Source organism: Plecotus auritus (genome assembly GCF_963455305.1).
Source record: "Plecotus auritus genome assembly, chromosome: 8".
NCBI classification, from domain to species: domain Eukaryota; kingdom Metazoa; phylum Chordata; class Mammalia; order Chiroptera; family Vespertilionidae; genus Plecotus; species Plecotus auritus.
The window spans coordinates 127,455,267-127,478,732 of NC_137782.1; the positions used below are offsets into that span (position 1 = coordinate 127,455,267).

Here is a 23,466-nt window from a genome sequence, read left to right on the forward strand (position 1 = left end):
ATCCATAAACTCTGTAAAGGACCAGACTATTATTGGCCACATAGTCCCTGTTGAACTGTTCAGCTTTGCTGCTGTAGTGTAAAAACAGCCACAGTTCATAAACAAATGAGCATGGCTGTGTTTCAATAAAACTTTACTTATGGACACTGAAATTTAAATATATAATTTTCACATGGCACAAAATTTTCTTCTACTTTTTTCAGTCACTTCAAAATATAAAAACCATTCTTAGTTCACCAACTCTACAAAAACAGACAGTAAGTTGGATTTAACCCACAAACCATAGTTGGCTAACCCCTGTTCTAAAAGATTAATCAGTGGCAATAGGGATGGTAAAGAGAAGACGGGTTCAAAAGATATGTAGGCTGAATCACTGAAAGGAATTGATGACTAATTAATAACATGTGAAGGATGTAGAGTGCTAGCCAAGGTTCTTCTGACTTTAGCAGCCTGGTAATTTATGATATTCTTTGGGGCTATTGGAGGGGATACAGGAAGAACAGGTTTGGGAGGGAAGATAAGATCTGTTTTAGACATAGTAAACTGAAGATTCCTGATGTCTAAGAGGCTATTGGATATGTGAGTCTGAATTATAAGGGACAAATCTGAGCTAGAGATTTGCGGGTCAACCACATGTGGTATTTGGAGCCATAGTTATGAATACAATCTCTGAGGAGATTGGATGAAGCATGAAAAGAAGGCCAAGGACACACCTTTGGAAACACTGACATAACAGGTGGGCAGAGAAAGTGGAGTCTTTAAAGAAGCCTTAGAATGAACTATGAAACTTAGAATGGTCACAAAAGAGTTCTGGCATCAGGGAAACTAAGCAAGGGGTTATCGAGAATTAAGACAGTGTTAAATGCCACTGAAAAGAATTAGGAGAAAGCCTGAAAATGTTTATCAGAGTTGACTATTAGGAGATCATAGGTGACCTCAGCAAGAATAGTTTCAGTAGGGTGAATTCATGTTTGTCATGTGGTTGAGTCAGGAAAAAGGCTTTCCAGGAAGAGGGAGCACTATCACAAGGACAATGTATAAATAAGCATTGCATATTAGTACAATTTCATTAGTACAATTTTATTTATTACTCTAAGTAGTTTAGCACTTAGAGTAATAAATAAATACAGTATTGGAAAGAAAGTGGAAAGCACTAAAATTCACAGATCTGGAGTTAGAGGAGGGAAAGGCAACCCATATTAATTGTATTAGAATTTCTTTTGAGTATTTTATCCAAGTTACCTCCAAATTTACAGGTTATTATTAATCTTATATATACATGCAGTGAGGCTCTCGGTTTTGATTGATTTCTGAAGGTCTACATTGTTAGCAGTGGCAATGGCTTAAAGGCAGTCCTTTATGAATCCTGGGGTCCTGCGGTCTTGCATACAGTGGCTCCAGATTCTGGGAGAGTATGGATTGAGGAGGAAGATTGTTGATTTGTAAAGGCTCCCAGCAAATTTATTTGAGATGGATTTTGGGTGGTTGTCCTAAAAAATGAAAATAGGATGAGCAAATATGTGGAGGTTGGAATGTATATGTATCAGGTATTTATTTAGACATATTTTTTATTGATTCTAAAATTGACAGTTCCAATTAACTATTTGTAATGAAAGATTAAAAGAGTTTGACCAACTTATTATGTTTGTTGGAGACTATTCTAGTTTTCCTTTGGAGAAAAGGTACATAGTCACTTGACATGTTATTTTATTTTAGCTCTTCCGCAATATTCTTTTTTGGACTGGACTCCTCCCAGATGACACCTTGAAAGAGCTAGGACTGGGGAAGCTACTAAATCGTTACCTTATCATAGCTCTTCTTAATGCCGTGCCTGGGCCAGATATCATTAAAAAGTGCAACCAGGTGAGTTACATATGATATGATTCTAATTTTATCTTCAATTTTTCAAATCTATCTTGTTGCAAAATAATTAAAATTGTGATGTTCACATAATAATAAATAAGTCTAACAGACTAGAAACACAGAGAGACTCCTCAGTATTTAAAAATGAGCATACTGGTTAATTGTTTACAAAAAGAATGTTAGATCCTTACCTCCCACTAAGTACCTATATAAATTTCAAGTGAAATAAAAAATTAAGTGTTAAAAATGAAATAAAATATTGTACTAAAAAGATAAATGACTTGATGATAAGGGAGTCCTTTCTGAACATAAAAGCAAAAGAAATTATGGAAAAAAGTGATAGATTTGATAAAGATATAAAACTTCAGTGGCTCAAAAAACATTAACCAAAAAGGTATCAAGATTTTTCATCACTGTTAAAACTGGAAGATGGGTTCATTGAGCCCATTATACTTATTCTTTCTCCTGTTGTTTATGTTTGAAATTTTCTACAATAAAAAGTTAAAACGAAAGTAATTGAAAAACAGAAATAAAAGTTGTCAGGGGTGGGCAAAAGTAGCTTAATAATAATCTATAATAATAAAAGCATAATACACAAATCGACCGAATGGCCGAACAGTGGGACGACCACACTATGACACCCACTGGTGCTAGACCAGCCAAGGCGGGTGTGATGCAGTTGGGTCAGGGGCCCAGCCATCACCCCATGATCATCCCACAGAGTGAGGCCCAGGCCACCAACTGGCGGGCTGTGGCGGGTGGGCAGGGCCTCCTTCTGTGGGGTACGATTGATCACCCCAAAGAGGAAGGCCCAGGCCACCTCTGTGGGGCGATAGATAGGGGTGCTCTGCAATCGATCGCCTCGCAGAGGGAGGCCCAGGCCACTGGCCGAGGGTGATCGATGCGGGGGAGGCTCCTCAATTGCCCCAAAAAGGGAGGCCCAGGCCACCCTCTGCAGGGTGATCGATTGGGGGGTTCTGCGGAACTGAGAAACCAGGGTGTGTGGCTGGCAGTGCACATGGGCAGTGCCAGGCCAAGGCAGGTGTGGGCGGGGGGCAGGGGGCGAAGGGGGGGCTGCGAAGGCCTACCCTTGCATGAATTTTGTGCATTGGGCCTCTTGTCTATATATTATAAAAGCCTAAGTGACCTTTCGACTGGTAGCTGTGATGCATACTGACCACCAGGGGGCAGATGCTCAATGCACAAGCATGGAAACATGGAATAGACTGATGAATCTCAGAGGGGAGGGGGAGGGAGAGGGTGAGAAGAGATTAACCAAAGATCTTATATGCATACTAGAGGCCCAGTGCAGGATTCGTGCACCGGTGGGGTCCTGTGGGGATCAGACCAAAACTGGCCTGATGCATGGATTCATGTACTGGTGGGGTCCTTCGGCCTGGCTTGCACCCTCTCACAATCAGGGACCCCTTGGGGGATGTCGGGACTGCTGGTTTCGGCCCAATCCCCACAGGCCAGGCCGAGGGACCCCACCGGTGCACGAATCCATACACTGGGCCTCTAGTAGCTAATAATACAGTAATTAATAAATAAATTATAAAGTAAGGATAAACTTTTTTATTTACAACTGTAAATCTACTTTTGCCCACCCCTGTATATAACAGGGATTAATATCCACATACAAAAAAGCTCTTTACAAATCAGTTAAACAATTCAAATATTTCCATTAAAAATGGCCAAAAGACACTCAACAGGCAATTCACCAAAAAATAATATGCAAAATAACCTCTAAACATGTCAGAAAGATTACTAATAGAGAAATGCAAATAGTACAATGAGGATATTATTTTACCTGTTGTGTTGGCAAACTTATTGCTGTTATTTTCATTTAATTCCCAGTGCTGTCATAAGCACTGGGAGGCAATAGCCCCTTACCATTCCAGATCCACCTGACATGTGTCACGGCAGTTCTGGAGAACAATCTCTGCGCTGTGGAAGGAGGGATACAACTCTGGAAACTTTTGGCATGATTGATACAAAATCTTTAAAGTTCATACCCTTTGACTTAGGATAAATTCCTAGAAGTAACATTGCTAAGTTAAAAATCAGAGGTGTACATACAGATTTGAAGTATAAAGGATATGATATTAGTATACCATTATTTCTAACAGAAGTTAATTAAAAACAATCTAAATGTCCAAAAACATTATTGTCTATTCATAAGATAAAAGTCACATTGTTGAAGAACTTTTAAGAATATGAGAAAAATAACTTTAAGCTTTACATTTTTAATATATATATATAAACATTAGGTTGCAGATCGTAGCCAACCATAATTTTTCTGGCTATGGTCTTTTTCATGTAGTTTTAAACTACATTATCTACCAAAAATTTAAATCATCATCCATGCGGTGTGTGTCAGGTTCCATATAGTCTCCTTTGACCACAGGAGTGTGCCATGCAGAAGTAGAGAAGACATATGACATTCCCTCCACAGCTTGTGGCTAGAAAACCAAGCCAAGATCTTGTGGTTTTATTTCCTTGATCATTTATGAAAAAGCTACCTGGTTCCATGAGACTCTTATTGAGACTTGTAATACAAAACAAAGGGAAAGCCTGGTGCAAATAATATAAACCAGTAAGGACTGGTTTCAGAACTTTAAAAAAGAGTTGCAGTTAGCATAACAAAACTTATAGGGCTTTCTGCCTTTAGGCTAGCAATGCATCTGCATTTTTTATGGGTAATTGCAAAAAGTGATTAAGCAGTTGGATACATCTTTTTTCTCACCTGTGTTTTCAGTGCTAACCAATCAGATTTATTTTAGAAAGAACTTCATATAACATTTAATATGGGGTGCATGTCCCTTCTCCCTTTGACTTTATATAAGTACTGATCTTGATGTTATCAACTGTAGCATAACCTATTTGAGTGTCTAAGAATTTCTTTGAATAGTATGACCTCAGGTTTTTCCTTTCTCCCCTTTTCTTTCCTTTTTATTCTTCCTCTGCTGTGAAGTTTTTATTTTGTTAACATTTTTGTTTTTACCAAAACTTCTCCCCAAGTCATATTACTTTTCCCTCTTCTTCCAAAAGAAAAATTGAATGCACTTACATGGACTTTTTATGCTGCCATAGAGATTTAAAGCAATGTATTAAATTAGAAGAAAATCAAAACCATACTTTTTTCCTGTGTATCTTAGAATTACCTACTTGGTTCCTTAACTCTTAATTTGTTTATGTAGATTATACGTTAATGAAACCAGACAACAAATGGGTCCAGGCTGCTTATCACTACTTAAGCCAATTAACAGGGACAGGTTTGAATCATGTATGAACTTTTATTCAGTAACTAGAGGCCCGGTGCACGTACACGGGTGGAGTCAGGCCAGCCCACCCCAATTGGGCGATGGGGCCTGGCTGGCAGCGGGGAGGGGCAACGGGAAGTTAGCCGGCTGGCCCCACCCCCTGATCGAACTCCAGGTTAAACTGGTCAAACTCCCAGTTGGAGACAGTTTTCATATTAGCCTTTTATTATATAGGATGCCAGCAGAATGGGAGAGCTGCAGGTCATCCACAAAAATCTGCACTAACACCTCCTACTAGCTGGCTGATTATATAGGGACTAGGGGCCCAGTGCACAATTCATGCACCTTGAAGGGAACTGTGGACCGCAAGGCTGCAGTGAGCACAGGGTCTCAGCTCATCCTCCACACCTCTGCCTAGCCCCTCCTGCCATGGCCCCCAGTCCCATCTGCCAGCAGCCCCGCTCCCACCGCCACCCCTCCCATGCGCTGACGGTGCCGGACCCGCTCACACCCGCTGACGGCACAGAGCCAGTGGGGCTGGCTCCAGCAGTGGGTGTGAACGGGGCTGGTGCTGTCAGTGGGTGCAAGCAGCGGCTGCTGCCCCAATTGCCCCTCAGGAGCAGGGGGAGGTGGAGAAGCCGTCAGGGGCAATCGGGGCCGACAGCTGCTGCTCGCACCCGCTGAGTGTCAAGCGATCAGGCCAGTGCTGGGTGTGCCGCGCCAGCACAGCCAAGGGTTCTGCGAGCCTGAGGGAGGGCCGGCGAAGGATGAAGAAAAGACAGACAAAGAGAATAATCTGGGTCTAGGTGGATCTTATGTGCGTGACAAAGACCATAGAACAGATCCAGACTGCAAGCTGATGCTTTATTTTATAGTCAGAGGTAAACAAGGGAATTTACAATGTTCTTATAAGTTTCACTTGTTTTGGCAGCATTTGCTGCACCTCCCATAGCCCATTAGCTACCCAGGAAAGATTTAGGGAGCAGTCACAAGATCAAGCTTAATTATGCTAAGAGGGCTGTGCCCTCTAAGCTGGGACTTGTTTGCAGCTTTGCCAGCAGGTCAGTCTGAGGCTTAACCCTATAACCGCTCCCTACAGCTGGGCACCAGCAGCGGGTGCAAGCGGCAGCTCCAGCACGGCTGCAGGTGCGAGCAGGGCCAGTGCTGGCAGCCGATGTAAGAGGCAGCTGCCGGCCCTGATCGCCCCTCAGGAGCAGGGGGAGATGGAGAAGCCCTGAGGGGAGAGTGGGACCCGCGCCAGCAGTGGGTGCGAGTGGGGCTGGTGCTGACAGCAGGTGCAAGCGCCAGCAGCAGGACTGTGGTGCGTGGGAGCAAAGAATTTTCAGTAACCATGAGAGGCTCGCCCTCATGACAGCAACTGGCACCCCACCTTGGTCTGGCACCCCCACTCACCTGCTCCATCATCCCGCTGCAGCCAATGCCCACCATGTTTCACGCACACCCCCTCGTGGTCAGCCCACGTCATAGCAAACAGTTGTTCTGCTGTTCGGTCTATTTGCATATTAGGGTTTTATATAGAGAGATAAGGAAGAAAGGCTGTATGCAAGGAGGCAGGGGAGAGGGATGGCTTCAGTGTCTGTGGTCCAGGATTTTGAAGTCCAATAACAAGGTAGTTAATTTTCTGTGATGTTAAAAACTGATCCACCTGTTCCTGGGACCTTAGAATGGTCAGCCTTCCTGAGGCAAATTCCCAGAGGGGGTCAGGGTCCAAGCATAGCAACCAAATAAAAGCGTCTCCTGTCCTTTATCCGTTCTCAAAATGTATTTTCTTTTCTGAGTAATGGACCCATCCAGGCCCAGGTGTCTCATCCTTTCACAGCCCTGTTTTCTTCTTGTAGCACAGCTTCCAATTTCCCAGGGTCTGTAGGAAAACCTCTTCCCTATAGTTAGTAAGGTGAATAATCATTAAACAACTGTGGTCCTATTCTTATTGTGTGCCCTTCGCCCCTATCACTAGATTACCCAATATCTTAGTGAAATAATACTAAATGTGTTTTATAGCTGTGTAAACTACAAATGTTTTGTGTGGGCATTTCTGGTGTTTAGTTGTAAATAGTGTTTTGTACAGATTTAATGGCTCAGGAATATAGAGTATAGAAAGTATTACAAGTACCACTAGAAGGTATTCGTAAAGAGTAGTCTATTTTAACCTCTTAGTATTAAAGTCTGATTGCTTAAAAAGTGTATAACCCCTTAACAAAGAAAGGAAAAATTCTCAAAATTTACCTGCATGATCATTAAGAAGATTAACTGGCATCATGTTAGCAGAAGTCCTTAGATGATAACTGTCATTATTAAAACCAACCATGTGTTTTGATTAACAGATAACAGCATATTTACCAGAAAAATGGTTTGAAAATTCTACCATGAGAACATCTATTTCCCAGCTGGAAAACTTCATCCAGTTTTTATTGCAGACTGCACATAAACTATCTAGAAGTGAATTCAGGTAATGCATATTTAATTGTACCTCCATAAGCATAGCTCAAGGATTCTATTATATTCTCAGCAGTTTTTAGAAAGATTTATACTTTTACAAACCTGTTGAGACGATTGCTGTAGAATTACTAGATTTTTTAAAAATATATATTTTATTGATTTTTTTACAGAGAGGAAGGAAGATAGAGAGTTAGAAACGAGAGAGAAACATTGATCAGCTGCCTCCTGCACACCTCCTACTGGGGATGTGCCCGCAACCAAGGTACATGCCCTTGACCAAAATCGAACCTGGGACCTTTCAGTCTACAGGCTCTATCCACTGAGCCAAACTGGTTAGGGCTACTAGATATTTTTTATGTGCAACCTTTGGAATCACTATTTTATACTCATACCTCATGCATCTATATAGTTCATATTTTTAAATGTAAATCTCTTCCAAAATAAGCACTTCCATAAAACTATAGCACAGGAGAATTTAGAATTAAAAATGTAAATTTAAAAAAAAAGTAAATCAAAAGTTTCTTATTAAGCATGTTCTTAATATGTTTTAAATTTTCCTGGCCATTTTTCAAGTCTGAACACTTTTTAAGTACAGGTCTGCAGTTTACAGCCTGGTGTTTACCCAACAGTAGCCAGATCTCTGTTTTGCGTGTCTCATTCATAGCATTGGATGTCTGGGGCTTAAGAACAGTAGTGTTCTGATGAACCACCTCTCCAAAACTAGAAAGCCCAGGTCTGTGGCATTAGGTGATGCCTGTGGGGTAAATACTCCCACTGAGGCTCCCACCATAATAGCCTATACAAGCTGGTAGCAGCACACAACTCAGATTTCTGATGACAGAACTGCTCTGTGCTTTTCTGCATTGGACAGTCATTCACATTCACATCTTGCCAGAATACAATACACGAAATAGTATGAATTTATAAGTATGTGGAGAAAGTAGTAGCATCTGAATATATAACGCTATTTTAGATATTGGCTTAAGGTAAAGTTTTTGTTTCAGATAAACAACTGATGATTGACTGTGTTCTCCTACATTGCATTTTTAAGGGGGAAATGCTTTTTTGTTTGTTTGTTTTTCAGGGATGAAGTCAAAGAAATAATTCTTATTCTGGTGAAAATAAGAGCTTTAAATCAAGCAGAATCCTTCATAGAAGAGTATCACCTAGACCATCTTAAACCAGTAATTAACCAAGTCTGAGTAAACTTTATAGGAAAGTACTAAAGGAGATTTTAGTGCAGTCACACTCTGCTTCTTTGCTGGGGGCGAAAAAAGCTGGTGCTTCTTTATTCCTAGTAATGGAGGCAAGAATTTGAAAACAAAACACCGGTTTCATCCCTTCACTCCCTATTTCAGGAAAGGCTGCCTTCCTGATTCTGTGGAAATTAAAGCACATGGGCAGTTAAGAGTTTAACATATATATTTCCCTTTGATTCTTGTGGCAGCTTTTCCAGTTTGAGGAGTTGGAGAGACCTTGCTTGTAGCTGCTTTGACTTTATGAGTCTTCTGTCCTGATCCACAAACATGCCTTTTAGTTCTCTTCATTTTAATGGGTTGATTAAAAGTGTAAATCAGAAGCTTATTTACAAATCAGTTTAAATGGAAATCTTAATTGGAATGAATGAATTATTTAAGTATTAACTAATTACGGCTTTCTAAGGCTTTGATAACTATGATTATCAAATTGTCCTTCAGAAATATATACCAATGTATTGTACCAACACAAGTGCAAGAGAGGCCAATGAATCCCCCAGCAATCATTTTTTAACTCTGCAAATTTAATGGGTGAAAATATCTTGTTTGAATTATGTGTTTGGGCTATTAAGAGAGTGAATACTTGTTTTTTGGCCATTTGTAATTCTTTTTGACATGTTCATTGATTGTTTTCCTATGGATTTGTGAGAGCTTCATATATTTAAAGATAACGTTTTGCATGTCCTGTGTCAGTTGCCATTTTTCATTTAATTTTGTGTATATTTTTGGTATAAGGCATTACTTATTGGGTAGTTACTACTCTTTTGTTACAGTTTTTGTCATAAAAAGCCAATTTAGATAATAGGTATTTTAAGTATCAGAACATGTAATTCATTTTCTGGATAAAATATTTGTATAATTAAGAAAATCTGAGGCAAGGGTTAGAATTGAGAATCTTTTTCAAAGTGAAAGATTACTAATAATATTTCTTAAATCTATTTGTAAAATAACTCAGTGGCAACCCTAAATACATATTTTGCATAGTTGCCCAAAAGATAATCAGGAAAAAATGGATTTTTTTTGTAGGATTTCAGCATTTGGCCTCTGACACTGTCACCCCTAACTTCGAAGCTGCATATATTGTAATGGATTAATGTCTTTTTTAAGTTTATTTTAGTTACACAAATTATACAAGTATAGAATCTTATCTAAAAGATTCAAACCATTGCTGAAAAGCATTTAGCATTCCCACACAATTATTGTTCCCAGAGGTAATTGCTGTTTTCATTTCAGTGTTACTCATAAATGACATATTAGGGTTTTATATAGAGAGATAAGGAAGAAAGGCTGTGTGCAAGGAGGCAGGGGGGAGGGATGGCTTCAGTGTCTGTGGTCCAGGATCTTGAAGTCCAATAACAAGGTAGTTAATTTTCTGTGATGTTAAAAACTGATCCACCTGTTCCTGGGACTTAGAATGGTCAGCCTTCCTGAGGCAAATTCCCAGAGGGGGTCAGGGTCCAAGCATAGCAACCAAACAAAAGCGTCTCATAAATGACAGTATTTATTGCTTTATTGCATATGAAATTTGTAAAGTTTTTTACTCTTTAAGTAATACACATTTGGGAATTTCCCTCTGACTTTGCATTTTTATTAAAGATGTGTTGGATGTGTTCTTACATTTTTAGCTTGGGCAGAGAAAGTTCTCTTGCTTTTCATAAAATGGAAATAAATTTTTATAAAAATAAAATCTAAAAAGACATACATTGCCCTGGCTGAGTGGCTCAGTTGGTTAGAGCATCGTCCTGTACACCAAAAGGTTGTGGGTACATTTCCTGGTTTAGGCACATACCTAGATTGCAGGTTCAATCCCCAGTAGGAGCATGTACAAAAGGCAACCGATTGATATTTCTCTCTCACAATCTATCTCTATCTCAAAATCAATAAAAACATATCCTCGGGTGAGGATTTAAAAAAAAAATAAAGACATATGCTGAGTCTAATGGGACAGAAAATATTTCAAGCAAATGTCACACAAAAAAGCAGGAGTAGCTATACTTATATCAGACTAAATGAACTTTAAAAATTATAAAGGAGACAAAAAAGGTCATTCTGTAATGATAAAGGGATCCATCCATCAAGAAGATAGAATTGTAAATATTTATGCACTCAAAGCAACTAACATTTAAAACAGCTAAAAGGAGAAATAAACAGCAATATAATAAAAGTTGAGAATTTAGTACCCAACTCCAACAACAGATGGATCATTCAGACAAAGTGATGAGAGTGGGTTTGAACATTAGAGACCATATGGAGCTAATAGACATATACAAAACATTCCGTCCAACAACAGCAGAATACACAGGACCATTCTCTAAGATAGATAGACATATTTTAGGCCACAAAATATAGAAAGAACTCCTATAACTCGATAGCAAAGTAACAATCCAATTTAAAAATGGGCAAAGGACATGAATAGATTCCAAATAAGATATAGGAATGGACAACAGGTACATGAAAATGTGCTGAACATCACTAATCATCCGGAAAATGCAAATCAAAACCACAATATCATCTTATGCATGTGAATGGTCATCCTCTAAAGGACCTAACAAATGCAAGCAAAGATGTAGAGAAAAGCTGCAAATAGTTATAGCCACTATGGAAAAACACTATGGAGATGCCTCAGAAAACTGAAAATAGAACTAACGTATGATCTAGCATTTCCACTTCAGGGTATATATCTGAGGAAACAAAACACTGTCTCAAAGGATTATCTGCACCCTCATGTCAAAGGATTATAGCAGCGTTATTTACAACCCCCAAGACATGGAGACAACCTAAGAGTCCATCAACAGATAAATAAGGAAGTTATGACACACAACCACACATGGTAAACTATTATGTAGCCATTAAAAAGTCAGTCCTGCCCTCGCTGGTTTGCTCAGTGGTTAGAGCATTGGCCTACGGACTGAAGGGTCCCAGGTTCGATTCCGGCCAAGGGCAGGTGCCTGGGTTGCAGGCTCCATCCCCAGTAGGGGGGTGTGTGGGAGGCAGCTGATCGGTGGTTCTCTCTCATTATCGATGTTTCTATCTCTCCTTTTCCCTTTCTCTCTGAAATCAATAAATATATTTTTTTTAAAAAGTCCTATGTTTTTACATTTTTCATCTTTTAAAATAAATGCAAGGCTCCTATTTTAAAACATGATTCTCACTTCCTTAAATTCTTTACTGGTAAAAATGCTCTAAAAATGTCATTTTTCATGTGCACTGAGATAAGCAAAAAAGCTAGAAAGTTACTCTTGACTGTTTTCATCTCTCTGTAGTATCATCTGAAGACAAATTAATTCTTAAACTCCATGCTTCATAATGACAAGCAGAAAACTAGATTCACCGTCTGTATCTTTTTCCAAGGTTTTTCGTATGATTGAATTCCAAAGTGCAGTTTCATCCAAGTGAAACAGTCTGTCAAGTATGTGCTATGGTTGCCTAGTTTCAATAAAGGGGAAGTAAACTGGGATTCTTCCCTCACCACAAGTCCAGTCCTGAGCCTAAGCCAAGAGCCCAAGAAAAAAAAGAAAATGGAACCTACCTTCAATGGGGCACCACTCACCTGTGCCTCTTCCCCATGTCAGTGGCCACTCTTCCTCCTGAGATCCCTGCCATTCGCACCCATGTTCTCCACATTCATAGGGAATACTTTGGAGTAGGGAGGGGCTGGATACATTCTGATTTTTATCTACATTGCTAAAATGAATTTCCCTCAATTACATGACAGCTCAACAGAGAGTATGGTGGGAAAAGTAAAATGTTTCTTGCTCTGTAGGACATCACCAGTGTTCTAAAGCTCTTTTTGTCACCCATCACCTCATTGGCTTTAAAAGCATTTTCTAAGAAAAGGAGAAGCTGCTCAGTGCTGAAGGCCCTTAGGTGTCCACTGGGCACATCTAGGCTAGCACTTCTCTGAAATTTTCCTTGATTCGAGTTCCACTTTTTTAGCCAGGATCTTGATTCAGTGGTTCTTTCTCTAAATTTTCCTTCTCTTAAGCTCAGTTGGTGCGTCTAACCCTCTCATTCCAATTCCTCAGCTGCCAGCTCATTCAGAGTCTGCTTTTAGTAGACTTCACCCTACAGAGGGATGGAAAGCTCTGGAAGCATTTTAAGCAGGGAAGAGACAAGGACCGATTTAGGTTTCAAAAACAGATTTAGGTCTTCTCCAAGGGTAACAGGCATGGAGACCTGGCAATGACTGTGAGACCGGAGTCCCTACAGCTGTGGTCTCCTGGCCTGGTTCTGGGTACTAGTTCAGGGGGACTTGTGAGAGGGGAGTAAAGGGGCTTAAGAGACCCAGGGAGTTGGGGTCAGATACCTTCTCTCCCACCCTCTGTTCTCTGCCCCCAGTGCCTCCCGAGGTGACTCTGTCCTGCCATAGTGCTGCAGACAGCGCCACCTGTCTTGCCCAGCCACTGGCCTTTGCTCCTGCTCCATCTCACTTCACTGGAAGAAGGGGCTGGGTACTAGGTGAGTGGGAATGGGGGAATCTGATGACTCCAAACAAGGAGACACCACATTCTACCTGTGTGTTGCCCTGTTACTGATGACTGGAGGTGTAGGGTGAGCTGTGCCTGCCTGATGGAACAGATCCCATTGTCAGGGCTGTGTACCTACTTCCTTGTTCAGATTTCAGGCTTATATTAGGGGATTCTGTAATAGTTTGACTCTATTGTAGCTCTGCCTCCAGTAACATAATAGACACCAGACCACTTGGCATGTACATTACTCTTTTTAAAGTAATAAACTGATGTGCTAATTTTATTTTTTTTTTACAACAGTACTCATAATGAATACTTAGTTGATTTAATGATTATGTCCTTATATATGAAATTAAACTGGTCTCTAAAAAAATACTGAGAGTCAGTATATCTTCTGCAAGGAGCTAAATACATGTTTAGATCACGACTTTTTTGATGCTTCAATTTCATCCCATATTGCAGCTTCAATTTTTGAAGTATCATATTCCCTCATCATATCAAACTCAAGCCACGGCTGACTCCACTTCTGAGCTTCTTTCATTTGCTCTTCAGTTAAATAAAGATCAAATCTGATTCCTTTAATATTAAACTTTGGACGTTCCCAGCGTTTGGACCAGGGCTTAGGCTTCATTTTTACTTTCAGCTAAGGAGGATATATTTAAAAAAAAAAAAAAAAAAAGGAATAAATTAGGCTGATAGTCGTAATTAAATTCTTTGAAAAGTTTTCATTAAGATGGCTCATATTATACTTGAACTTCCAGTTCCAAATGTACAACTCATACCTGATTAACAGGAACTTCTTGGTCAGAATCTTGTAGTACTGGCTTCATATCAACATCAAAAGTGCTGTACTCAGGAAGGGCATCTCGTAAGTACAGCAAGCTGTCATCCAGCCGCTTCTCTAATTTGACCACTTGGATCTCCTGGATTCTAGGGTTGTAAAGTTCAAAGCAAATCTCAACACCTACGGAGAGAAGAAAACATTCTTACGACCTAAGTCCAGATCCCTGCATAAGCCTCCCACTACAGTGAAAGCTTTTTCGTAAAGGAACTCGTGCAGGGTTTTGCACGTAGGAAATATGGCATAAGTTGGAATCTTTAAAATGAAGATGGTTGAAAGAAATAAAAATAAAGTAAAATATATAGAGATTAAAAAAGAAAATATGAATTAGAATGATAAAGTCAAAAGAAAAGGATGTCTTCTATAAATATATTGAGTCAACATCTCCAATTCTGATAGCATTAACTTAGTTGGAGAAAATTTGAGTAAATGCTTCACCATCAAGTGGTTTATTTCCCAATTACTTAAATAAAGTTCTACTACATTAAAAGCAACAGGATTAATGATGCAAAAAAAATAATAAAAAAGGACATTTTTAAGCTCTAACTGGTTCAGAAGCCCTCTTGAGGATGGCCTAGGTTTTTAACACTCCGGAGCCTCCCACAGGAAGCAAGCCAAGAACAGCTTTGAGTGTTTCCAAGAGGCTACAAGTGATAGCTTAATATGCAGCATCTGTATCATCAAATGCTTAAGGGCAAGAGTGTATTCTGAGCTCTCCTGAATAAACCCAAAATAAATATAAACAGTAAAATATATGATCTACATTAACATCTAGTGTTTAATATACCAGGATTTACTCCAATATTTACAACTATTCTGGCTCAGGCACTGATTTGGGAGCTGTTCCTACAGCAAAACCCAAATCGTAAGATGCTTCTCTTCTCATAAAGCTTACATTTTAGTGGATGACAAACAATAAATAAACCAACAAGGTAATTTCATATAGTGAAAACAACACAGGTGATGACACTGACTGGGGAGGGGGCAACTCCAAAGAGTACAGCCAGGGAAAGCCTTCTGAAGGATGGCATTTAAACTGATACAACGAGGGGCCAAGAAGGTTCCAGGCAGAAAGAATGGGAAAGGCAGGGCCCCGGGTTTTAACAAATTTGCCATGTTTGAAAAGCCAGAAAAAGGCCCATTTGTCCGGAACACAGTAACTTGGTGAGGCAGGAATTAAACCAGCAACACTACACAGTTGCAAGCAGGAGAAAGTAGTGACAAGGATGAGAGTGGTAGCAAGGGAAATGGAAAAGTAGACAAAATTGGGATACACTTTTTGGGAGACTGAGCCATAAAAACCTGCCAATTGGGTGTATGAAAGAGAATTAAAAACAGCTATTAAATTTTTGGTTTAAGTAAATGGATTTAAGTAAAGCCACTGGACTAGAAAGAACCATCAAAAAAAGGGAGGATCGCTGGGGAAGGTATAAGTGGCTAACAGTCAATGTACTGTAAAGAATAAGAAGGAGCTAACACTTTTGAGAACGGTGTCCAGAACTTCATGTACAACATCACAATCAACTGACTACAACCCTGAAAAGTAGAAACTGTTATCTCAATTTTAAAACAGAAAAACCTAGTTCTGTCTGACTCACACCTGTGCTCATGTCTTTCTATGACACGGTTTCTCCAAGCACAGGACCTGAATGGAAGCAACAGTTTCTGTAATCAATCAATTCCAGCTGAGTTCTTACATACACAGCACCCCAGGTCATTAGAGGATAAAAGACAGCAATTGCTCTCCTTGTTCAATTTCTTTGGAATACAATACTTTGCTGCTGGAGAACATTCAGTATGAAAACTTTACTGTTCTGCCATTTTGATTCATAATCTTTCTAAAATATCACCACTTGTTCCTCTGCCATATTAAGCATAGCAAATGTAATATTGCCTTTTTTAAAAAGTTCTCTGGTTCTTATAAAACTACTAGTGGCCCGGTGCACGAAATTCGTGCAGGGGGGGGAGGGGTAGTGTCCCTCAACCCGGCCTGCACCCTCTCCAATGTGGGACCCCTCTAAGGATGTCCTACTGCCGGTTTACAGGGATCGGGCCTAAACCGGCAGTCAGACATCCCTCTCGCAATCCGGGACTGCTGGCTCCTAACCGCTCACCTGCCTGCCTGCCTGCCTGCCTGATTGCCCCTAACCACTCTGCCTGCCAGCCTGCTCAGCCTCAACTGCCCCCTGCTGCCGGCATGCTCGCCCCCAAATGCCCCCCACTCCTGCCAGCCTGATCACCTCCAACTGCCCCCCGTGCCAGTGTGCTCACCCCCAACTGTCCCACCTGCTGGCCTGCTCGCCCCCACCTCCCCTCCCCACTGGCCTGCTCACCCCCAACTGCCCCCCTGCTGGTCTGCTCACTCCAAACTGCCCCCCCCCCACTGTCCTGATCACCTCCAACTGACCCCCACTGATGGCCTGATCGCCCCCAACTGGCCCCCTGCTGGTCTGCTTACCCTCAAGGGCCCTGCCCCCCACCAGCCTGATCACCCACAACTGCCGTCCCATCCTGGCCTGATCACTCACAACTGCCCTCCCCTCTTGGCCTCTAACCGCCTCTACCTCAGCCCCACCACCATGGCTTTGTCCAGAAGAACATCTGGAAGGTCTCCTGGAAGGTCTCTCAGTCTAATTAGCATATTACCCTTTTATTAGTACAGATAGAGGCCTGGTGCATGGGTGGGGGCCGGCTGGTTTGCCCTGAAGGGTGTCCCGGATCAGGGTGGGGGTCCCGCTGGGGTGCCTGGCCAGCCTGGGTGAGGGGCTGATGGCTGTTTGCAGGCTGGTCATGGCCCCCGGCGACCCAAGCTCCAAGCCCCTCCTTTTGGCTTTTTTTTTTTTTTTTTTTCAGCGCCTCCTTGAGCGGAGGCCAGGGCCGGCTGGAAGCAAGTATCTGGGATTTATTTATCTTCTATAATTGAAACTTTATAGCCTTGAGCGGAGGCCAGGGCTGGCCAGGGCGGGTGGGAAGCTTGGCTTCCTCCATCACCGGGGGCAACCCAAGCCTCCTGCTCACTCCAGCTCTGTGGCTGCCTCCATCTTGGTTGGGTTAATTTGCATACTCGCTCCTGATTGGCTGGCGGGCGTGGCTTGTGGGTGTAGCGGAGGTACAGTCAATTTGGATGTTTCTCTTTTATTAGATAGGATTCTTGTGGTGACTGTTGCAATAAAAGCAAATTGGGACCATTCACTTTAGGAGAAAGTAACTCATAAGGATGTCATTATGTTTATAGTGTTCTCAAGGGTTATTTGCTCCTAAAATAACTGCTTTAGTCACTTGTCTCCTCCTGTGATACTGCCATAGTTTGGAAAGTCTACTTCTAACAGTTGTTGTCCCTGTGATACAAGAAGCCGTCCAGAGAGAGCAAAGCACCAACTGGATTTAATCAGCAACCTTAATCTTCAGACCATTCTTAGGCCACAGGGTCCTTGTCGTCCCTCGGAGCCCCCTTGCAATTTCAAGTTACAGATGTCTTATCCCAGGATGCAGAAAACAAAAAGGAATCCTGAGGTAACATTTTCCAGAAAATCAAAAGAATGGAAAGGAGCCTACCTTGTCCTTCAATAGTATTCCTAAGGGTAAACGTCGCTCCAAGTCCTCTTCCTGATCTCTGGATGCAAATCCCCAGAAACTGGCTGGTTTTTCCACTGGCATATGGATCGGCCGTAGTAACACGAAGAATGCTTCCTAGGGATTCACAAGTGAAGTGAACTCTCATGTAAGATGCAGAAATAAGCAACAGGATTTCTAGGTAACTTCAGAACTTCCTAAAGATTTTAGTATACCATTAGAATATGTGCCTCATTGGCCAAACCCAGACATATGAAAAACAATCTTCTCTCTGCCAAGAAAACTGACCCTCCAGCCACTAATGAAAGCATCCAGCTCTTACTGACCAACATAGAACTCTGGGATGTGGAGCACTTTCCTCCTTTCTAACATATCTTGTCTTTCTATTTGAAATTTCAGAGGATTTGTTCTTTCTCTTGGAGGAATGAATTCAGGACTCAAGAACCTGTAGGGGGAAAAATAAAATAAAAGCGAACTTTAAAGACCATTAAAAAAGAATCTGCTGCTTTCTTAAAAGAAAAAAAAAAAAGATTATGATTTTGAAGTGTTTTATTCTTCCTTTTCTAAATAAGAAAAACCAATCTTACTTAGAAAATTGTCAGTGCTTATGAAAATAGCTAATAATCCTGAGTACTCACCTGGCATTGTGTGAAAAGTTTTATTAAACATCTATAGCATAAATTAAACCTTACAACAACCAGGCAGGGTTGGTGTCCTTATCTCCTTTTCACAGATGAAGAAAATGAAGCTTGGAGACGTTGAATAACCTTCTAATTATAATTATATTATCTATAAACTTATCAAGTCAAGATTTAAATGTCTTGTCAGACTCCAAAGCCTGTGACCATAACCACAGGCCTCATGTTGAGTTGTATATGTTATAATAAATTATGTTGGAAAGGATAAACATAGAAATCATTAATGGCAAACTGACTTTTAAAATCAGTTTAAAAATCTCCCTAGTCTCTTTAACTGACTTCAAACTCATTATAAGATATTTAACCTATAGAAAGGTATAAATGACATTATAATGCAAATTCATATCTCTATCACCCATCTCAAGAATTAAATAAACAATATGGGTGAAGCCGTGGTGCACCCCTCCCTTCCACGAAATTACTATAATGTAATTTAACTAAATTTGGTGGTGATTATTCCAATGAATTTCTTCCCTTTTCTCCATTTCCTACTTTGAACATTTTCCAATCTACCGAAAGTTGAAACAGCAATACAATGGATATCCAAATATACTTCACCTAGTTTCACCTACTGCCAACATTGTGCTGTATTTGCTTTATATAGGTGTAATTCTGTTCTTGAATCATTTGAAAATGACAAGCAGCGAGGCATTCATCCCTCAATACTTTAGAAGGTGTCTGCTAAGAATAAGGACATTCTCCTACATTTATCACAATTCCTTTAGGACACCTAAGAATTTCAGCATTAATTCAATAATCGAATATAACATATAGGTCATATTTAAATGTACCTAACTGTCCTGGAAAAGGTCTCTTACAGCTGTTTGCTGCCCAATCTAAGCTACAATCAAGCTGCACACATTGTATCTGGTTGTTAGTCTCTTCCGTCTCTTAAACTAGAACTATTCCCCATCTTCAGGTTTTTATAACACTGACTTTTCAGAAGAGTCAAAGCCTATTGTCTTATAGACCGTCCCTGGGATCTGGATTTGTTTCCTGTTTCCACATGACTAGACCAAGGTTAAATATTTTTGGTAAAAATATTACAGAGGTGATGATGTGATCTTATTTTGCCACATCACTAGGCACATCATGTCAGCTTGTGCAGCTATTGAGAAAGCTAGGTTTGATGGCTCGGAAAGTGGAGAATTCCTCCTATACATTTTTTATACTTTGCATATGCATGTATGTCTGGGAATATAAAAAAGCTATTGTACTCTCAGTTCTTCTGCAGGCTGCTTTTTTTCACACATTCTGTGAGTTCATTCATGTTAGCTCTAGCTCATTCATTTTTCACTGCTGTGTCCACTACTGATGGATATCTAGGCTGCTTCTTAATTTTTGTTTGTTACAAACAATACTTTTGTGTGCATTATTGTACATTTCTTGTACTTATTACTCTCTAAGTTTTATACTCTTGTGGGTCTAAAAGTATACACAACCCAGCCCTAGCCGGTTTGGCTCAGTGGATAGAACATCAGCGGACTGAAGGGTCCCAGGATCGGTCAAGGGCACATGCCCGGGTTGCAGGCTTGATCCCCACTATGGGGGCGTGCAGGAGGCAGCCGATCAACCATTCTCTCTCATCACTGATGTTTCTCTCTCTCCCTTTCTCTCTGAAATCAATAAAAATATGTTTTAAAAAATTAAAAAAATAATAATATACACAACCTCAAACATACTAAATTGTACTTTTCCAAGGTAGTTATGCAATTTACTTTTCATTTAACTGAATTACATTAAGTGCTGCGATTTAGGAGAGATATTCCTTTCCCACCTTTAAAAAAAAAAAAATAGTTGGCCCAGCCTGTGTAGCTCAGTGGTTGAGCACCAACCTGTGAACTAGGAGGTCACAGGCCAAGACACATGCCCTGGTTGTGGGCTTGATCCCCAGTGTGGGGCTTGCAGGAGACAGCCGATCAACTATTCTCTCTCATCATTGATGTTTCCATCTTTCCCTCTCCCCCTCCCTCAGAAATCAATAAAAACATTTTTTTAAAGTTGTTTAAGGAAGTCTTTTCTTAGTTTCTAGATTCCATAAATTCAACTTTCTTTCAACTCAGAACCACGGAGTATTTGAAATGTCAAACACGCACGCAGAGATAATAAAACAGCAACTTAGAGCCCCTTCAGAAAGCCTACCCCAAAACTGGCTTTTTAATTAGGTCTACAGAAACATTTTCTGCAAATCCTAAGTCATCGAAATTCACATGTACCTCTAAAGCTACCACCATTCTTTTAAGTAAACCAGGTTTTTAAACACACTGTTTTAAAGAGCAAATTTCAAACCCATATAGGCAGAAATTTTTACCACTGTACCCATTTGCCAGGAAACTAAAACACAGTGAGTGGAGAAGCTAAAACACTGTGAGTCCTGGCTAACCCATTTCTATCTACCCAGGCGAGGAAAGAGCGGCTCCTGACCGTAAACGGGTAAAATAAGACATGCTTCAGAGAAATGCCAAATGCCGGCGGAACGCGCTTCAAACCTGGGGAATCCCTCGTTGAAGTTCTGATTTAAGACTGCAGAGAAATTCAGTCCTGGCTTGGAAGAAGCGAGGGAGACAGACAAGCCTGAGCTGGGTCGACACGCGAGCTCGTGCACTGGGAGTTCCAGCCCCGCTTGAGAGCCGAGCTCTAAAGCGAACACAGGTGCGCGAGCACAGACCCCACCAGCGGGAATCGCGCCCAGGTCCGGGCCTCACCGGGTTTTCTGGCGCGGGGGGAGGCGCTTGTCTACGATCACTGGTTTTGGGGGCGGCTTGAACGCGCCCGGCTGCGAAGGTCCAGTGCTCTGCTGCCGGCCCGGCCCCGCGCGGGCGCCTGCAGGAATACACACAGGGGTCACGACTGCTCTGGCCCGTCCAGAGCTCCCAGGACCCTGTAATCACCCCCAGCTCCCATTCCTACGAGGGCCCTCCGCCAAGGGCGCCCCAGACCTCACGTCTCGCCTAACCCCGCCTGGCCCTGCACTCCTTGTGCGCCCCGGCTCTCAAGCCTCACTCCACTTACAGTAGGCGACGGAAGTCGGCGCGGGGCCCAGCGCCCTGGCGGCTCCAACTCTCCGGGCTAGACCCATAGCTACTCCACAGCCCCACGCCATGGAGACCGCCATGCCTGCTGGCACAGGTAGAGACTACAACTCCCAGCAATCAGTGCGAGATCGCGGCCTTCTACGGCCCTATGGCAGCTGCTAAGGGACAAAATAGGCTTTTTTGTGTGTTTGGTTTTAGAGTGTTTTTTTTTTTAAATAAATCTTTATTCAGATTATTACAATTGTTTCTCCTTTTTCCCCCCATAGCTCCCCTCCACCCGGTTCCCACCCCACCTTCTGCCCTTACCTCCCCCCCCACTGTCCTCATCCATAGGTGTATGATTTTTGTCCAGTCTCTTCCTGAACCCCCCATACCCCTTTCCCCCTGAGAATTATCAGTCCACTCCCTTTCTATGCCCCTGATTCTATTATATTCACCAGATTATTCTGTTCCTCAGGTTTTTAATTCACTTGATTTTTAGGTTCGCTTGTTGATAGATATGTATTTGTTGTTCATAATTTTTCTCTTTACTTTTTTCTTCTTCCTCTTCTTTAAGAATACCTTTCAGCATTTCATATAATACTGGTTTGGTGGTGATGAACTCCTTCAGCTTTTTCTTATCTGTGAAGCTCTTTATCTGCCCTTCAATTCTGAATGATAACTTTGCTGGGTAGAGTAATCTTGGTTGTAGGTTCTTGCTATTCATCACATTGAAAATTTCTTGCCACTCTCGTCTGGCCTGCATAGTTTCTGTTGAGAAATCAGCTGACAGTCATATGGGTGCTCCCTTGTAGGTAATTAACTGTTTTTCTCTTGCTGCTTTTAAGATTCTCTCTTTGTCTTTTGCTCTTGGCATTTTAATTATGATGTGTCTTGGTGTGGTCCTCTTTGGATTCCTTTTTTTTGAGGTTCTGTGCACTTCCTGGACTTGTAAGTCTATTTCTTTCACCAGGTGGGGGAAGTTTTCTGTCATTATTTCTTCAAATAGGTTTTCAGTATCCTGCTCTCTCTCTTCTTCTGGCACCCCCATAATTCTGATGTTGGTACGCTTGAAGTTGTCCCAGAGTCTTCTTACACTATCTTCAACTTTATGGATTTTTTTTTTTGCTTTTTGCTTTTTCAGTTGAGTGTTTTTTGCTTCTTTGTATTTCAATTCTTTGACTTGATTCTTGTGTTCCTCTAGTCTGTTTTTGGGTCTCTGTATAATATTTTTTATTTCAGTCAGTGTATGTTTAATTTCTAGTTGGTCCTTTTTCATATCTTCGAGGGTCTCATTATATTTATCGGCCTTTTCTAGGATATTCTTGAAAAGCCTTATAACCGTGGTTTTGAATTCTATATCCAGTCGTTTGTTTTCCTCCATTTCTTTCGTTTGTGATCTGTTTCTTTGACGCCACATTTTCACTGCTTCCCTGAGTTGGTAGGGTAAATTTGTGTGCTAGGTTTCCTATATGGCCCAGTGGGTCGGCCTCCCCAGTTAACCTGAGGTGGACACTCTTGGTGCACCCCTTTGTGGACTGTGTGTACAGCCTTGTTGTAATTAAGTCTTGATTGTTGTTGGTATCACTGGGAGGAATTGACCTCCAGGCCTGTTGGCTGTAAGGATCAGCTGTGTCTATGCTGGGAGAAGTTTGGTGCTGGAGACAGCCTTATAGGATTAGACTTGCCAAATTGCAATAGCCTCTGTGCTCAGCTTGGATGGGGTGGAGTCTCAGGGCAGAGCAGACAGTCTTGGCTTCCCGTCAGCCTTGCCCTTGCGCGCACTCATAGACCTCTGCCTTCCCCGGCTCCTGAGTCTCCGCCCGAGAGTCCAGACTCCCCCCACAAGAGCGTGGGTCCCCAGGGGCTCGCCTGGAACTGGGGTTCAGTGCAGTCAGAACTGGGGCTTAGTGCAGTCAGGAGCCTCTGACTCCCTTCTACTAGGGAAAGCCTGTGGCAACCTCCGCAGCCTTTGTGCGCACTGGCACGCGCGCGCCTTCAGACCTCTGCCTTCCCCGGCTCCCAAGTC

General features: G+C 41.6%; 2 protein-coding genes across 5 annotated transcripts in view; one reads left to right on the forward strand and one right to left on the reverse strand.

The window, feature by feature from the left end:
* The window catches only part of GCFC2 (GC-rich sequence DNA-binding factor 2), a 38,136-nt gene extending 27,617 nt beyond the window's left edge, over window positions 1–10,519 (forward strand). For 2 of the 3 annotated variants that reach the window (XR_013961434.1, XM_080684433.1), the window contains 3 exons: window positions 1,717–1,863; window positions 7,472–7,596; window positions 8,671–10,519. Coding sequence is in view for 1 of the 3 variants with exons in the window: in XM_080684433.1 (XP_080540559.1) it covers window positions 1,717–1,863; window positions 7,472–7,596; window positions 8,671–8,788 (390 nt within the window). In the remaining 2 variants the exon portion in view is untranslated. The remainder of the gene's footprint in view (window positions 1–1,716; window positions 1,864–7,471; window positions 7,597–8,670) is intronic. The other variant, XR_013961433.1, reaches the window with a different exon arrangement.
* MRPL19 (mitochondrial ribosomal protein L19) lies at window positions 1,223–21,570 on the reverse strand. 2 transcript variants are annotated; one of them, XM_080684436.1, is made up of 6 exons: window positions 21,436–21,555; window positions 21,129–21,246; window positions 18,052–18,170; window positions 17,708–17,842; window positions 14,094–14,275; window positions 1,223–1,490 (listed from the first exon to the last, which is right to left on the reverse strand). In XM_080684436.1, exons 1-6 carry the CDS (start codon window positions 21,536–21,538, stop codon window positions 1,344–1,346), a joined length of 804 nt encoding a protein of 267 aa, XP_080540562.1. In that variant the 5' UTR covers window positions 21,539–21,555; the 3' UTR covers window positions 1,223–1,343. The 2 variants fall into 2 exon arrangements, with proteins under 2 accessions (XP_080540562.1, XP_080540561.1); XM_080684435.1 differs by lacking the exon at window positions 1,223–1,490 and adding an exon at window positions 10,329–13,954 and having other exon boundaries at window positions 21,436–21,570.
* Between the last annotated feature and the right edge of the window lie 1,896 nt (window positions 21,571–23,466).